Raw genomic sequence first — 18,464 nt, 5'->3', positions numbered from 1 at the left:
AATTTAAATTCTATAGGGTGCCACCTTCCCAATAGGACTCTCTTGAACAAAGTAGGACCTGCTTTTTAGGGTCGAGTGCACATGCTCTCTTTGGGCTTTTAACCACGCCCATGTCACGCCCGTCACTTTCATTGGTTTGTGGGCTTGCCTTTTAAAATCCGCTTGATTTCATTAGTGAAAGGCATGCATCCGTCATAGCTTTTCAGGTGTTTAGCCATCCTCGAGCGCACCGGCCAACTACTGAAAACATACGAGGCTCCATATTTTCAGCATGGTTTCCGGACTACTTTATCTTTTTATTTACCACGCAGCGCGATCGCGCTGGTTTTACATAGCGCGGTCCGTTTTTTGGTTTTCAATTTAAGCACGATCGCGCTGAGTTTCACATAGTGCGTTCGCGCTAGTTTTCTTTCTTTCAATTTGTGTGGCAAGAAAAGTCCGGTTAGGAGTTTACATCGCTAATAGCTCTAACTCGAGCAAATGCGAGACCCGTTTCATTGCAAATGCTTGTTATTATTTGCAGACAATGATAATGATCTTTGTCTTGGACATATTAATCAATAAATTGTTTTGCAATGAATGGTCAGAGCATATATGCAGGCCAATTTGAGTCTGGTCAATCAGTACAATATCATTTGAAACTTGAATTTTATGGCCGGCTATCTTAGGGGTGAAAACTACTTGTTTTCTCCAAATGCACTGTTAGGTTAGCTAGGTACAATTAAATAATAAAAGGGTAAGGATGCATTCTTGTTTTCACCCTTTAATAGTCTGAATTTTGGTAGATGTAGCCCAACTAGAGCTTACCTTATTTTTTATCAATGTGTCCCTGTGCAGGGTATATAATAGCGTTTAGCAAAAACGGTTGAATGATTCATTTATTTGATTTAGTCCATTAATTTGCCTCTTGAAAAAACTATTAAATGCAGTAGAGAAGTCAATGAATCCCACATACAATGGACTGTCCTTTATTGTTTCATATATCATGTGAGTAAGACCGATCAGGTTGTCCTCAATATTACAAGCCGCTTTGAAAGCCTGTTTAAAGGGGAGAATTAATTGATTATCCCCCACCCATTTTTCCAACTCCTGGTTCAAAACACTTCTATAGCATTCGCCCTTGATTTCGAGGACAGCAATCAGCCTACAATTCTCAGGAGAATCCCCTTTCTCTTGGGACGGGGGAGTAATAAAGTCCCCCATCCAGCTATCAGGAATTGAGCAAGTCAAGATGTAGGAGTGGAATAATGGGGTTAAAGCATTTACCCTCTTATTGGGGGCCAACCTGAATATTGAGGTGGTTTATCCATTCAGCCCTGAGGCACAATTGAGGCGAATAAGGAGAATCACCTTCCTAATTACTTCAATATTGAAATCCATTTCATCCGGGTGAGACAAGGATCGTGCACAGCTAGCAACGGTGAGATCAACATATAATTTTTTTTTATATTCTTCCCGGCGGGCAGGAACTGAAGGGGATTTTGACGCTTCCATATCATTGATCAAAGACCAGAAATTTCTCCAGTCTTTTGATTTTATTGCTTCATAAAGCTGTTCCCATTTGATTTAATCCTCTCTTTATCAACTGGTATCAATCTCCTGTAGACAGTCCTTAACATTTTTATTTCATTTTTAATGTGTTTGTTGCCTCTTTTACGATAACACTACGATCTAAGGGCTTTGTTCAATTTTATCTTAATTCGTCTTTAAGCAAGCCTTATGAATTGACACTACGATGGGGGTTTGATGGCATCCCAGCTGCTTTCTAAAGATGGATAAATAGGGCGGCCCATGACTCCTCACTTGTTGAATTCTCTTTGGCCATACTCGTCCCCTACAACCAGCTGACAATGGGGAATCATCCTGTCTTGATCTCCCGTGGCCCATCTAATTTGGTTAATAGGTTCTAAATTCTCTTGGCCACCAATGGGGGGTGCAACTGTGGGCAAAGGGTGCCCAGGGCATTTAATTCACATTCAACATGACACGATCGCTGGCCAGAGATGAAAGGACCTTAAATGTATTTACTGAAAAGAGAAGAGCTTCCGATATCCATATATAGTCGAGGATGGGCAACATATTAGGCGAAACGTGGGTGTAAGCCATCGGGGAGTCGGTCTTAAATCTGCCATTCACCAAGCGCAGCACCATAACATTCAATACAGAGCTCACTTCTTGGCTGTGCTTATCCGGTCTTTGGAACTGCATAGGGGGTGAGGGAATATTCCTGTTTTGGTTATCATAATCCTACCAGATGATACTGGGACCCCTATCTTTTAAACTTGTGTTGAAGTCACCAATAATTGGAAATTTAGACTTTGAATGGGTCATTTTTAGCTCTCTCAGTGTCAGGATCAGATTGGTTAATGTTGCAGATCTTTTATCTCTTGCTGGGTGCAAGTAAAGGCTAATGATGACCAAGGAGGATAGGCTATCACTGTTAGATCGATTTGCCAACTTTAATTTGATAACTATGTACTCACCTTTCCCCACAGCCATTATAGTGGCTCCCACATAAAGCTCGTTTTTCACACAGACTGAAACATGGGCAGAGGCGTGGCCAACCTTTCATCGAATGGTAGGGGATTCATATACCGTGTACTCGGGGCAAGGGGGCGTATTAAATACCCAAATTTCTTTGTAAGGGTAGGTTAGCCATTTTTCTCAAAATTGCCTTCTTTTGCCCCCTTGACCACAGTCAAGCCACTTATGTTCCATGAGCATATTACAGCAGTGTTCAAACAACTGCAGCAGCTTTGTCTAATACCGCTGACTTAAGGCCCCTGTGAGTCAAGCCCAGTCCGTAATTTTTGTCTGAATAGCTGTGTATATTCTGCCCTTCCCCGGCAAATCAACCCAGATTGTCAGTTCGCCTGTGCTCACAGTGGGAGGCAATTTTAGCACTAACTAAAATGGAAGTGCAATCCTTTGTTGTTTTGTTCAAGACTTAGGCCTCTTTCTTAAAGTTTGCAGAAATTAGTGTTTAAAGAGATGCTCATGACTTCACAATAGTTATACCAATAAATAACACTTAAAAGGTAAATACTTAAAGCAATAAATACTATCTTCAAAGCCATCCCTTTCCTAAGCTATAAGTGTAATGTGATAAGTAATTTAATATGCAAGTTTATTTATACTAAGTGTAGTTGCATCTATCACATTAAAGGTGCAGCCATAAGCATTACAGTTGGTGTTCAGGTTATGGTTTGCATGGCTGTTGTGCGAGTTACGAATTGTGGTCCAAACCATAATCTACAAGCTTCTGATGTTTTAATTTGAAACCATATCTGCACTAACTGTAGTTGTTTAGGTGAATTAGTTTTTTTTTTTTTTTTAAATAACAGAGTCAACCATAATGCCATTTTAACCTTTGTTCATAAATGTATAAATCTTATGCAAAAGAAGCACACATTGCACCAATGGTCCCTGGCACAGAAGGGACCTACTTACTCTGTGAATCTGCACAGTGTTAGTCAAAGCATTCTGCTCCTGTACAGACAGGCAAACTAATGACCTAAGTGGCCCACCATATTCCCTGTGTTTTATGCTGTGGTGGTTGCAGCAAAATGTGCATGACAGTACACCAGACCAACAGACAAATAGGGCTGAATTAAAGCCTCTGTATTATGTATGTATAATACACATTTTTTATTTACAACAAAAGGATGAACCTGTAGATAATTTTATGGAAAGAAAAACTGTGCTGACAGCACATCATGTTATGCTATGTAGTTCCATAAAAACCCTTTTTGAAGACTCATCCCGTTTTTCATCTATAATTTTGATGTTCAAAAGACACAAAGGAAGATTACCTTGTCAAGGAGGTGTCCTTCACTTCGAGTAACAGGGCACTCTCTATTAGTTCATTCATGTAACTGTCGCCCGATCGACTTAGATTTGTGAAAGAAGGCCCAATGCTCTCCAAGAGAAACTCTTTAAGAAAGTTGGCTAGAGAAAAACAAATATGAAAAATACTATTGAATTTCATACCTGGAGCCTTCAGTGATCAATACATTTACAAAAAGTAATGAAGATGTGTTATTAAGTAGCACTGACAGAAAAGCAACATTAGACCTCAAAAAGTACCAGTCATTCAGAAAAATAAGAAATATAACCAGCATTTGCAATGCAATAGGTCTCATATCTGTGAGAGTTAAAGCTTTTAGCGTTGTAAATGATAATGTCTTTTGGTTTGGAGTGTAATGGATATATGCCAGGTGCAACAGCAACCCTCCCAGGACTGTCACTGCAGGAGAGAGGACACAACAGGGCCGCCATCTTGGGAGTGTTTTTGCATCATTCCTACAGACAGGCTGCGATACCCTAGAGATGCAACCCTCGTTCAGGCCCAGGAACGAATGAAAGTGATGGGCATGTGATGGGCGTGGGTAAAGTCCACAGAATGGATCACAATATTTCAAGAAGAGCAGCGCTTGTGCGCTGCTATGCTCAACCTAAAAATGAAATGGCTAAACTTTGAAGAACTTGAAATAGCAGTTCATTCAGATCAACTCATGTTGTTTATAACGTACTGCTACTGAAAAAAAGCATCTCCTGAAGAATGTGCCTTTTTAAACAAACCATGAAGATACATGGAGGGTGGGTTTAAGATAAGGTTTGATAGATAAAAAAAAAGGCATTCACAATTTCCTGCTTAGGAAATTAAAAGCATTCTTCCTATTAAAAACAGAACCAAATTCCTCTCCTTGCCTTTTCTTGTTCAAATATTTAACCCGATTATGATCCTGTTTGCAACCTTTGAATATTTGGATGACAGTGTATGGGACTAAAGTGGGCCTTGCCATGCTACATAATGAATGGAATCTTCTACCTTTGACATACCAAATTTCCTAAACAAAGAATTAACCACTTTGCAACTCTGGTGCCAACCAGGCACCAACCTTTGCAAAAACATGCAATATCTTTGAGCAACCTTTGCAAGGCTTTCGCCATGCAGGTAAGCACGACTGCATCGTCTGCAATCAAAATAGATACAAAAGCATCATTCCCCTAGGGAAAACTAATTTTAAGATGAGTAAAAATGCCAGAGTATTATTCGAAGAAAAGCTCATGAAGTCTAAGGAATTTACAATGGGACTATCTGGGCCCTGTCAGCGATCCTGGATCCCTGTCTGTGCACGCTCCATAGCACCACTTAGGCCATGAAACACAAAATGTGATGGTTTTGAAATACAAGAAAACATGTTTTAAAAGCTTTACTAATCTCTGAAGCTACAGGTAATTAAAGGTTCTGAACCAAGGTGACCCATCAAACATCTTCATATGAACCCCACCTAACTTTCAGCGATACGCATCCTCCATGGCTCACATACTTCACCACATTCGGAGCAAACACATGCAGTCTACGTATATGCCCCTACTCTGATCACCACACACAGTGTTAGTATAACATGCATTACTGGTCAGGGTTGAACATTCACAGCCAATGCACAATGGTCTTCATTAAACCTCAGGTTTATTGCATCCTCAGCACAGAAAGTCATATAAAAGAAGGTGGTGTGGTGATCACTGTTAGAAACTCCTTAAGCTGTAAAGTAAAGCTAATCACAAATTACACCACATCCGAATGCATCAAGGTCACAATTTCACCAACACCAGACTTGCATATAATTTAGTGCACTCGTACATCTAAAACCAACTTCACCGAACAGAATACATTACTCTCAATTGTATGCTAACTTCAGCAAACATATCTTCAGGAACTCCACACTGACAGAGCAAATGCAACATCCAAACTTCAATTTCATAACCACTGAATACTCAATCTATTTAGAACATCATCTGCTTCTCTAATGCTTGCTCCCGATCTGATCAAGACCGACTGGCTCAATCACTACCATTCATAATCCCACTAGCAAACACTCATCCTCACACCATGAATACATTAAAAATACTGGCTTTGTCCCATGAAAAACATCATGAAAACAACAGATGGAAAGCAATAAGCTGGTTCCACCTGACAATCTAGGCAAGTTAATATCCAAATATCATACTCTCAAACTGAAAATTCTCTGCAACAAATCAACCCAACTTGGTTCAACTGCATTCATGAACTGAGATCAATCAAACCCAGGAGGAAAAAACGGTTACCCTCAAAATTTCCCAGGAGTAGATGCCAAATAAAAATCTAATTTTAAATGGATTACATACAGATGAAGATAATCATTTCCGCCAAGTTGCTTGTATCCATGAAAATATCACTCCACCCAACTACGCACAAATAGACGCATCTCCTGAAAAATGCAATGAATTCTTCATTGGAAAATTACCCAAATCAGAGACAATGTATTATCAATACAGCAGCCACACAAAATATCTTCCTTCAAAAACCAAGGAAATAAATGTGAAACCTACACAGCAATCACTCCAGAAGACCTACATAAAGGGTTGAAACAACTTAGACCAACTGCAACCATGATGCAATTATCAAAATTGATTTCAACCTTCTAAAAGCATTAAGAAGCCTGCTGACCAACATCTCACTGGTGCAAGAAATGTTCCTTAATTGCCTGAAAACAGGAGAGATCCTAAAGAAGATCCAAACATTTGATATGAAAAGTTGGTCTCTGAATCGCCTTGGCTGACGAAAACAAATGACAAACACCTGCAAGCTAACCACAACACGGAGGCCCTCATCATCCTTGACATCCCCGCAGCATTTGACAGTCTCACACGCCATCCTCATTCAACACCTACACAAAATCGGACATCATGCACTCCAATGGATCTGGTCCTTCCAGAATGGAAGGACCCAGTCAGTCATTCTGCCACAGTACACCTCACAATCTTCATCTGCAGAATTCCAAAGGGATCGTCCCTGAGCCGGACCAATTTCCAAGCATACATGATCCCTCTAGCCACCATAATTCACTCTCACGATATTAACGACCTCTCCTAGGCCGATAACACGACTCATTCTCGCCCTAATCGACAGGACGCCCAGTACCCGAATCAAGTTCAATGCCTACATGATTGCAATCGCCCACTGCGTAAAGACCAACTGTCCAAATCTGAATATAGACAAGACTGTAATCATGACCTTCAAGAAAAGCACATCACTGCAAGACCCCCACCTGGTGGCCAACAGAGCTAGGACTGACACCCACCCTCACCACTCACGCTAAGAACCATGATATCATCATCACAGCAAAATCAACATGACCACCCATGTCAATGCCATCACCGCCTCATGCTTCCAAACACAGAAGATGCTGAGTAAGTTTTCAAATTGCTCCCAGTCAGCACCGGGAAAACCATCAAGCATGCCCCGGTCACAAGCAAGCTAGACTATGTGAACACATTCTGTTCAAAATATATTATATGATATGACATGATCTGTAAAGCGTGACTTACCTGGATGGTCATCCTGGTGCTACTAACATGTGTTAGGGTGGGGGAACTCAGGGATGTGGAATTTAATAAAATACATACTTGTCAATGGGACAGGTTGCTTAACAATATAAGATAAAAAATCTACTTGTCCCCTTGGTGCCATGAAGTGCTGAGACAAACTAATCGCAATTCATCTCATTATACAAGAGCTCCGATAATACCCTCTCTGATTATGCCAGGGCTAATACTATAGTAGGGCTTGAATACCAGCAATTTCTTTATTTTGCCACCTTTCTGCAGATCTAAATACTGGGGCTGGAGGTAGCAATTAGCAACAGTTCCATGGCTGGAATGCCCTTTAGAATCTGTGCAAACCTAACTTACATGTTAAGGGTTTTCACCTGCTCTTCTCTAATCTTTTCCCATACTGAGAAAGGTCAGGAATTTATTCCTGATAATGGTTAAAAGTAAAACGTCTTCTAGGGTTTGGAAAAAAAGTGATTGGAGCGAAACATAAAGTGAACTTAAAAATGCTCAACAGAATTTTTCTCATGAGCAAATCTACACACGCATATTTGCTTGCACTAAAAAAAAGTTCACAAATATTTTTTAGGAGCAGGATTTCCTGGTCTACCTCTGTAAAGTCTTGTGAATTCATGAAATACGTAAATCTGCACTAATCTAAAGACATATACTATGGATGCACTTTTACTTTACTTAAGAATCGTGCCCCTAATTAGGGCTGATATTAACCAAGACCTTTTGTTTTTATTAAAATTCTGTCTTTCTCTATTCATCTATTGGCTTGCTTCACTGTGGATAATCACAGTATGCTATTTCACAAGGAGCATATCGGTACACAAAGTAGTTTTGTTCAGTGCTAGGAACTACTATGGCAGTGTATGCTTTTTGAGACCAACATTTTTTTTTAACTTTTTGCCAGTGTTTGTTACAACAGTGAGGGCCCAGCAGCTCCCACAATAATAAAGCTTTACAAGAGCCATGTCAAAACAAGACACACACTGACAAAACCAAAACAGTGACCACCAATGTCGGACCTATTGGCTTTGCCAAAGCTTGTTTATTTTCATGTTTCGCATAATCTTGTTGAAACTAGTTACACTGACTTTCCATTATGAATACTGTTTGAGAATACTTGCATCCATCAACACATTTTACTAAATGATACTTCAAAGAAATGGTACTTCAAATTTTACAGTAGTTTAGCAAAATGTTTTTTCCCAGTTGCATTTTATGTGAGCATTACATTTTGCAGTGAATCATCAACCTTGCTTTCAAGCTTCTGCAAATATTTGCATGTAGTCAGAGATCATTCTGGGGGTATTATAAAGCCTTATACTGTTTAACTTTGCAAACATGTGTAATTTTTTTTTACTGGAACCACTGTCAGTAGTGCAGTCCGAGCTTACAACTTTTATTTACAGCACTCACCCTAACAATAAAGGCTTAGAATAAATGAACCATACATACAAGTGTGAATAGCATTAAAATATGGACACAAATATTACCTCAACTGCAGACAATTCCCTTCACTGTTCTATAATATGGTACGGTAAATTATTAGAACTATAATGAGATTGAAGCCATTATTTGTCACCACACTGTTTGGCACCAGAAAGACAAGTGGATTTTGTTACAGGACAAGTAGATTTATAAAGCAACCTGTCCCATGGATAAGTTGATATTTTATAAAATTCAACACTCCTGTGGGAGCATTGGGTATTTTACTGTTATATAATAACACACAAACCTAATAAAATCTTTTTTTTTTTTTTAAATGCTATAGGTCAATAAAGTTTCAAGTATTCAATATAAGGCATTGTACAAGTATTTCTTCCCCTTTTTGTAATAACTGCAAAGCACACTCAGGACTTCAAAACAATATCCCAGTAAATCAGAGTGATACGACTAGAAGGAGTGCTTGAAACTGGAAAAATGTCTTCCAGGATCATAAATTCTTCTACTTGTGAGACATACAGTGGCTCCCGAATTATGGCGGGGGTCTTTTGTCATGGGCTATCGCAAAAATAATAATAAAACCCAAAAGTAGGGAAAGGAGTGCAAATAGGCTTACGTAAATATATGCATTCCAGTGACTATTTGAAAAACGAATACATAAGAGCTATCAACATAATCGAGCAATAGTGGAGCTCTAGGGAAAGGAGAGAGAACTAATATATGGTGGATGGCTGCAAAGGGTAGATTGGAGAAAATGACATACGACTTCAAAGAAAACAGAAGGGAGGAGGTCATAAGAAGGCCCCATTTCAGAAGTATCTAGCTCTGAAATTCAAGAAGTTCACTTTCTCCAAAAGATTCAAAGCACTGAGAAAGTCTCTATGTTAAAGGTAACTGTAATATAGCAAAATGAACATTAGGAATGGCAAGTGTGCTGAGTAATATGAAACAATAACTACATATTTAATATCTGAATCTGGGGCACTCAATATCTGCAAAACAAGAATCAACCAGGAAGAGGTTGTAATAAAAGTCTGATGAGCAGAATGACATGGTGAAAGATAGGCTGGGTAATTGGGGATATAGACTGTGCACCACAACCTGTATCTTTAGGAATAATGACGGAACCCACTTGGTGTGTCTTTAGGCTTCCTGTATCTTAAAGACCGCCTTGATCTTTGCCCCATCAGTAACGTACAAGTACTTGAGTCCAAGATTATAATAGGACTATTTTGCAGCTATTTCCAGACACTGGATGTATCCATATTTTGCACCCCTTTCCTCTTTACAGCGGGTCTACAACCAAACTCATTATAGGGATTTTGCATTATAGGGGGTTGGACCACCAACTTTCCATCTGAGAAAGCTGCAATTATCTCTATATCCGACAACTAAAACTTGTGTTTAATCCGTAGCCCTCCAGACGATATAAGGCCAGGAGAGATTTCAGCAAAGGTCACCTGCTGCCCAATATCCTGCAACTGAAAGGTCATAAGCTTTAAGATTTGTGATCATAAAATTACAGGTGTCCTGGTACCACTAAGATGGTGGAAAATTACAGAGTCCATCCCTTTGCAATACTACTTACTTCTGCCCCCAAAGTTCTAAAACTGGGATGGTTTTAATTGGTTGTCAGCATTCAAGTCTTAAAGATACTGGCAGTCAGGTAAAGTGCATCTACTACACTACAAAATATATTTACATTTTTTTAAGCTGGTTTCTCCAGAGGGATTGAACCTTTCCTAACAAGATACTTAGGTCTTATCTTGGTTAGAATGGCAGGCAATTTAGGCAACAACATTTGTAAATAGTTTATCACACTCAATTTAACCTTCTTAATTTCCCCTCCATAATGGTCGTGGTGCACTGCACACACCTGTATATTCCGTTGATCATATTTTTATAGGGTCAGGGCTATCTTGAATATGAATAGAGGTGAAAATAGACATCCAGCTAGGCCTTACATTTCCTACCCGATCCTTACTAGAATTCTGGGTACATCATCTCCAAATCGTTCTTTGTAGAGCATACTGGGTTTGGTGTGCTATATACCAATACAAGAAACCAAGTAAATAAACATGTGCAGCTCACCTCCATATATAAACACCTGAAGGCAACCCCAAGAGACCTCAGGCTGCCTATGCCTGTCTGTACTAGTCACCCACAGAGATCCCAAGCTGCAGTTTTGTGTATGAATTCACATTAGTGTGTCAGCTATCTCCTATGAAAGGAAATATATTAAAACAAGTCCCATCCTTTGATATAGCCTGTTCGAAATAGTTCAGTGAAAGAAAATGTAGATGTGCATAAATGTGTTTTGGTATGCTCAATTTCCTGCCAATAATTTAAAAACCTGAATACCCATGTTGTCAAGCAAGCACTATCAATTTTTTGACATTCCATCATATTCTGTGTTTACCTGCAGCAGCAGTTTCCTTTGTCTTCAACTTTAAGTCATCGATTGCTAAAGCAATGTCATGATCTCTCATTTCATTACATTCTGCCAAATGGGACAAGATTTCTGTGGTCCGGTCGTTCACCTCATAGGGGGTGATGGGTTTGTCACCAAGTTTCTTTTGAAGCCATGTGATAATCTGCAGAAGAAATCATCAGGAACTAATTAAAACCTTTTTAGCAGGAATAAGACAGGCCAAAATAAGAATACACAATGAACAGGGCAGATCAATCTCAAAAGCAATAATCCATTGTTGTCTTGCAACAAACTGAGGCAATCGGACATCAAGTCTATAAAGAGATTCAAGACGTAAACTCAACAGGGCAATGTTGTGGTTACCTATTGGTATTGTCTTTCAGCTTTTCTTACGCCTCATGTTGTCACGGTTTTCAATGGGCTTACAGTCGAAGTTGAGAAGAGTTGGGTAACGACCCCGGTTCCGGCAGGTTCTGCTCTGGCCGAGGTAGGGGCGACCCCTTCCGGTAGCCACGGTGCTGTTTGACAATAGCAAGCCACTACAGTCCGTGCCCTCCAGAAGGAGTCCCAGAGGAAAAACCCCAGTAGGGTAAAAAACCTCCAACAGGAACTCCCTGAAACAGAAGGAGGACACCAAGGCGTTAGAGCTGAAGATCCAGAGTACAGGAAGACTGGAAAAGAAGACAGGTCAGGAAATACTGGGTTCACAGGAAGAAACCAGTCAGAGCGTGACTACCACCAAGGAGTGTTGCAACGCAATGAACAAGCAGCTGAATTCCCCTTATATACCTCTAGACAGGAGGCAGGAAATAGGAAGTAGAAACACCACCATCTTGGATTGGGGAAAAGAGTATAATAGTGAATCAGGTACATGTGTCTAAACAAAGAAACACAATGCATGCTGGGAAGAGAGGAAGTGGGCAGCATGCTGGGAAAGGAAAAGGCAGGCATAAAACACCACCATGTGCAAGGGTTCGGCTTTTGCCTGGAGAAATTGGTAAGTGGTGAGCAGATATTTAATTCATTAGTACAGGAAGACTTGATGTAAAGCGCACTAAATGCGCGGTCAGGCCTGAAACCCACTCGGGGTCTCAAGCCCTGCCGCTTCTGCCTTTGAGGCAGAACTTAAAGAAAGGGGCGCGGCGAGTGCCGTGACCCCTGACCAGGCCTCTTGATCTTCCCGCGGCCTCTCCCGAGGCTCGCACATAGGCCGCGGCATGAAGGGAATGCCGCGCTGCGGCGACCCGAGCCCGCGGCCGCCGCGGCGTGACACATGTCACCTTTTAAGTCATAGAATACTAGTCCCTTGATGGCAACTACTATATTTCCTGCAACCATGAATCGTAACCAATACGAGCTTCTTGTTCGGGTACTGAATTTTGCTGATAATGCTTTACCCTTGCCACGGAATCACCCTGATTCGGACAGTCTTTTTAAGATTTGACCTGTTACTGATCATTTTGTAGATCGGTTTTCAGAGGTCTATGTTCCAGGCAAAGAAAAGCTGTGGACGAGCCGTTGGCCCTGTTCAAGGGTCGTTTGGTTTTTAAGCAGTACATTCCTAGCAAGAGGGCACGGTATGGAATTAAATTGTATATGCTGTCTGAAAGTAGTACAGGATATGTCTATAATTTCCGCGTCTACACTGGTAGGGATTCCAGTATTGATCCCCCTTGTTGTCCGCCCACTTTCGGAGTTAGAGAGAAAATTGTCTGGAAACCTGTTAGACGACTGTTTAACAAAGGTCACCATTTGTACGTAGATACCTTCTACACTGGAGTGCAGTTGTTCAAGGAATTGTTTAGAGTGGACACTATTGCTTGTGGCACAATCCGTTCTAACACGAAAGGCTATCCAAGGGAGCTTGTCTGTAAAAAACTTGAGAGGGGACAGTGCAATGCCTTGCAGAATGATGAGTTGCTAGCTCTGAAGACAGGAGGGATGAGTACATGCTAACTACCATCCATGATGAGAGTACTTCCCCTGTGACTGTTTGGGGTCAAGTTGCCGAAGTGCGCAAACCTGTGTGCATTATGCACTACAATAAGCACATGGGTGGTGTTGATAGAGTAGATCAGAGGTTGGAACCTTACACTGCTGCTCGTAAGGCATACGTTTGGTATAAGAAATTGGCAGTTCACCTATTCCATTTGGCAACTTTTAATGCTGTCAAGGATGACATTTGTGAAATTTCAGGAGTCTGTCATAGCGAGCCTTGTTGTGCTGGAACAGGCAAGAGTTCCTGGAGAAGCAGTGGTGGAGGATGTGGCTAGATTGAAAGATTGCCACTTTGCTGAGCACATTCCTCACACGGCCACAAAATACTTTCCTGCTAAAAGATGTAGAGTCTGTGCTCGAAGTATCCAGAAGGAGACTCGAATGTACTGCCCCGATTGTACTTCAAAGCCTGGGCTGTATTTGGGTGGCTATTTCAGGAGTTACCACACCTAAAAGAATTATTGAGAACTACTGTGAGCGAAAAACTGTCTGTTTTATATTTTCATATGTTCAGTTTCACGGTTGGCATTACTGTCATGTATTTAGTTAGAGCTTTTTTGTTTGTAGTTTTGTACTTATTTCTAATTAGTTAGTGGTTTCTTTGTTGTTTAAAAAAAAAAAGTGATGGCAGTGTGCATGGAGTGGTATTTGGCTGGCGGTGTGCGTGGAGTGCCGCTTGGCTGGCGGTGTGCGTGGAGTGCCGCTTGGCTGGCGGTGTAAATAGTGACTTGCTGTTGGACACTGCAACACACTGCTAGCCAAACGTCAGTCTACACACTCCCGTCAGCTGGTGTGATTACTGTGTCAGGCTTGTGGGCGTATGAAAGAGATGGGCCCTTGAATGGCGCTGTCTGTTGATGCGAGTGTTGTAATGGGCTGGGCCCGTGGCTGGCGGCGGAAATGATCTTGTGCATGTAATGTATGAAAGGTGTATGAATGGACTGTAAAGCAGTTGGTGCCTTGTTGCGGCTTTGGAGCTCACAAGCTGTGGTTCCGTTTTTTGGCCTTTCAGTTATTAACAGTGCATTTCATTTTTGTGAAATCTCTTGTTAATAAAATTTTATCTACTGAACCATCATTCACCTTAGTGCCAAATCCAACCACTATGTGTGGTAAAAATGAAAAAACCTGCTCCACTGTAATCAGGTGTCAAAGCACACTGGTGACATGCTAGGTGTCGCAGGTGGGACCTTAATGATGAAGCATGCCACCAACTTGGTTGGTGGGTGAGGGGTCTTTTTCAAAATAACCTAATTGAGTTTCTTTTCACAATTTTAGTGCTTGAAACATCACAGAAGGACGTGGACACATCAAAATGATCTATTACAAAACTACCTGATTTTCCAGAGGGGCACCTGGGATTTTGGTCCTGGGTGTGGCAGTCATCTAGGGAAACCTACCAAACCCAGAAATATTTCAAAACTAGACACACAGTGGAGTCCAGGGAGGTGCGGCTTGTGTCGATCCCCTAATTTCTGACCCATACTCCCTTGCAAACCTCAAAATGTGCTTAAAAAAAGGTTTTTTGTAGGATCACCGCTCTGGCACAAATTTCCTACCACCCAGAGTTCCCCTCAGTCTCCAAAGTAAAACGATACCTTACTTGTGTGGGTCCCCAAAGCAGAGTCATCCTAAAAATGTATAATTTTTTTTTTTTTTTAAACTGTGCTTATTAACTCGCTGTGCTATGTCCTCAATCTATACACGTTTTTGGTATTTTCCTGTTGCAGGCACCTGGGCCACCCACGCAGGGAGTTATCATTTTTATCGGCAGACCGAGAGGAACAGTTGGTGTTAGGGAATTTGTACTGGCACAGTGATCCTACGAATAAAAGTGTGGAAAATGTGTTTTTTTTAGCTATATTTGAGGTTTGCAGAGGAGTCTGGGTAAGAAAGTGTTGGGGGATTCACGCAAGACACACCTTCCTGGACTCCACCGGGTGTCTAGTTTTAAAAAATGTCTGGGTTTGGTAGGTTTCCCTAGATGACTGCTACACTTGGAACCAAAAACGAAGGTACCCAAGCCCCTCCCCTCCCTTTGTAAAAACAGGTAGTTTTGTGATAGATCATTTTGATGTGTCCATGTTGTATTTTGGGGCATTTCCTGTTGCGGGCACTAGGCCTACCCACATAAGTGAGGTACCATTGTTATTAGGAGACTTGGGGGATCGCTGGGTAGAAGGGAGTTTGCGGCTCATCTCAGATTCCAGAACTTTCTATCACCGAAATGTGAGGAAAAAGTGTTTTTTCCGACAAATTTTGAGGTTTGCAAAGGATTCTGGGTAACAGAACCTGGTGGGAGCCCCACAAGTCACCACATTCCGGGATTCCCCCCTAGGTGTCTATTTTTAAAAAAATGCACAGGTTTGGTTTGTTTCACTAGGTGCCGGCTGAGCTAGAGGCCAAAATCCTCAGCTAGGCACTTGGCAAAAGACAGGTCAGTGTTCTTTGGGAAAATGTGATATGTCCACGTTGTGTTTTGGGGCATTTCCTGTAGCGGGCACTAGGTCTACCCACACAAGTGAGATACCATTTTTATCGGGAGACTTGGGGGAACGTTGAGTAGAAGGAAGTTTGTGGCTTGCCTCAGATTCCAGAACTTTCCATCACAGAAATGTTTTGTCAAATTTTGAGGTTTGCAAAGGATTCTGGGTAATAGAACCTGGTAAGAGCCCCACAAGTCACCCCATCCTGGATTCCCGAAGGTGTCTAGTTTTGAAAAATGCACAGGTTTGGTAGGTTTCCCTAGGTGCCGGCTGAGCTAGAGGCCAAAATCCACAGCTAGGCACTTTCCAAAAAACACATCAGATTTCAATGTAAACATGTGATGTGTGCATTTCACGTTTCCTGTTGCAGACACTAGGCCTACCCACACAAGTGAGGTTCCAGTTTTATCGGGAGACTTGGGGGAACACAAAATAGAAGAACAAGTATTAGTCCTTGGTGAGGGAGAGGATCAGCTGGGAGTCGTCGGCATATGAGATGTTGTTGAGGTTGTGGGATCGGGTGATGTCAAAACTCCTTTGTAAATGCATTTGTAAGTATCTTTAAAAAACGTGCCTTACAGCAGGGCCATTCTAACACATTGTAAGGAAATGCCTCCTTGGCATGGTTGCCCCCTGACTTTTTGCCTTTGCTGATGCTATGTTTACAATTGAAAGTGTGCTGAGGCCTGCTAACCAGGCCCCAGCACCAGTGTTCTTTCCCTAACCTGTACTTTTGTATCCACAATTGGCAGACCCTGGCATCCAGATAAGTCCCTTGTAACTGGTACTTCTAGTACCAAGGGCCCTGATGCCAAGGAAGGTCTCTAAGGGCTGCAGCATGTCTTATGCCACCCTGGAGACCTCTCACTCAGCACAGACACACTGCTTGCCAGCTTGTGTGTGCTAGTGAGGACAAAACGAGTAAGTCGACATGGCACTCCCCTCAGGGTGCCATGCCAGCCTCTCACTGCCTATGCAGTATAGGTAAGACACCCCTCTAGCAGGCCTTACAGCCCTAAGGCAGGGTGCACTATACCATAGGTGAGGGTACCAGTGCATGAGCACTGTACCCCTACAGTGTCTAAGCAAAACCTTAGACATTGTAAGTGCAGGTTAGCCATAAGAGTATATGGTCTGGGAGTCTGTCGAACACGAACTCCACAGCACCATAATGGCTACACTGAAAACTGGGAAGTTTGGTATCAAACTTCTCAGCACAATAAATGCACACTGATGCCAGTGTACATTTTATTGCAAAATACACCCCAGAGGGCACCTTAGAGGTGCCCCCTGAAACTTAACCGACTGTCTGTGTAGGCTGACTAGTTCCAGCAGCCTGCCACACCAGAGACATGTTGCTGGCCCCATGGGGAGAGTGCCTTTGTCACTCTGAGGCCAGTAACAAAGCCTGCACTGGGTGGAGATGCAAACACCTCCCCCAGGCAGGAGCTGTAACACCTGGCGGTGAGCCTCAAAGGCTCACCCCTTTGTCACAGCCCAGCAGGGCACTCCAGCTTAGTGGAGTTGCCCGCCCCCTCCGGCCACGGCCCCCACTTTTGGCGGCAAGGCTGGAGGGAACAAAGAAAGCAACAAGGAGGAGTCACTGGCCAGTCAGGACAGCCCCTAAGGTGTCCTGAGCTGAGGTGACTCTAACTTTTAGAAATCCTCCATCTTGCAGATGGAGGATTCCCCCAATAGGGTTAGGATTGTGACCCCCTCCCCTTGGGAGGAGGCACAAAGAGGGTGTACCCACCCTCAGGGCTAGTAGCCATTGGCTACTAACCCCCCAGACCTAAACACGCCCTTAAATTTAGTATTTAAGGGCTACCCTGAACCCTAGAAAATTAGATTCCTGCAACAACAAGAAGAAGGACTGCCCAGCTGAAAACCCCTGCAGAGGAAGACCAGAAGACAACAACTGCCTTGGCTCCAGAAACCGGCCTGTCTCCTGCCTTCCAAAGAACTCTGCTCCAGCGACGCCTTCCAAAGGGACCAGCGACCTCTGAATCCTCTGAGGACTGCCCTGCTTCGACGACGACAAGAAACTCCCGAGGACAGCGGACCTGCTCCAAAAAGACTGCAACTTTGTTTCAAGGAGCAGCTTTAAAGACCCCTGCAACTCCCCGCAAGAAGCGTGAGACTTGCAACACTGCACCCGGCGACCCCGACTCGGCTGGTGGAGAACCAACACCTCAGGGAGGACCCCCGGACTACTCTACGACTGTGAGTACCAAAACCTGTCCCCCCTGAGCCCCCACAGCGCCGCCTGCAGAGGGAATCCCGAGGCTTCCCCTGACCGCGACTCTCTGAAACCTAAGTCCCGACGCCTGGAAAAGACCCTGCACCCGCAGCCCCCAGGACCTGAAGGACCGGACTTTCACTGCAGAAGTGACCCCCAGGAGTCCCTCTCCCTTGTCCAAGTGGAGGTTTCCCCGAGGAAGCCCCCCCCTTGCCTGCCTGCAGCGCTAAAGAGATCCCTTGATCTCTCATTGACTAACATTGCGAACCAGACGCTTGTTTCTACACTGCACCCGGCCGCCCCCGCGCTGCTGAGGGTGAAATTTCTGTGTAGGCTTGTGTCCCCCCCGGTGCCCTACAAAACCCCCCTGGTCTGCCCTCCGAAGACGCGGGTACTTACCTGCAAGCAGACCGGAACCGGGGCACCCCCTTCTCTCCATTCTAGCCTATGCGTTTTGGGCACCACTTTGAACTCTGCA

General features: G+C 42.9%; 1 protein-coding gene across 1 annotated transcript in view; it reads right to left on the bottom strand.

The window, feature by feature from the left end:
* HAUS1 (HAUS augmin like complex subunit 1) overlaps positions 1-18,464 on the bottom strand; it is a 193,191-nt gene that overhangs the window by 140,478 nt on the left and 34,249 nt on the right. Inside the window, exons 2-3 of the mRNA XM_069218857.1 lie at positions 11,252-11,426; positions 3,813-3,948 (exon numbers count right to left, since the gene is read on the bottom strand). Of these exons, the coding sequence (XP_069074958.1) occupies positions 3,813-3,948; positions 11,252-11,426 (311 nt within the window). The remainder of the gene's footprint in view (positions 1-3,812; positions 3,949-11,251; positions 11,427-18,464) is intronic.

The sequence above is a fragment of the Pleurodeles waltl genome, chromosome 1_1, assembly GCF_031143425.1.
Source record: "Pleurodeles waltl isolate 20211129_DDA chromosome 1_1, aPleWal1.hap1.20221129, whole genome shotgun sequence".
NCBI lineage: Eukaryota > Metazoa > Chordata > Amphibia > Caudata > Salamandridae > Pleurodeles > Pleurodeles waltl.
This window is presented reverse-complemented; position numbering and strand designations above follow the sequence as displayed.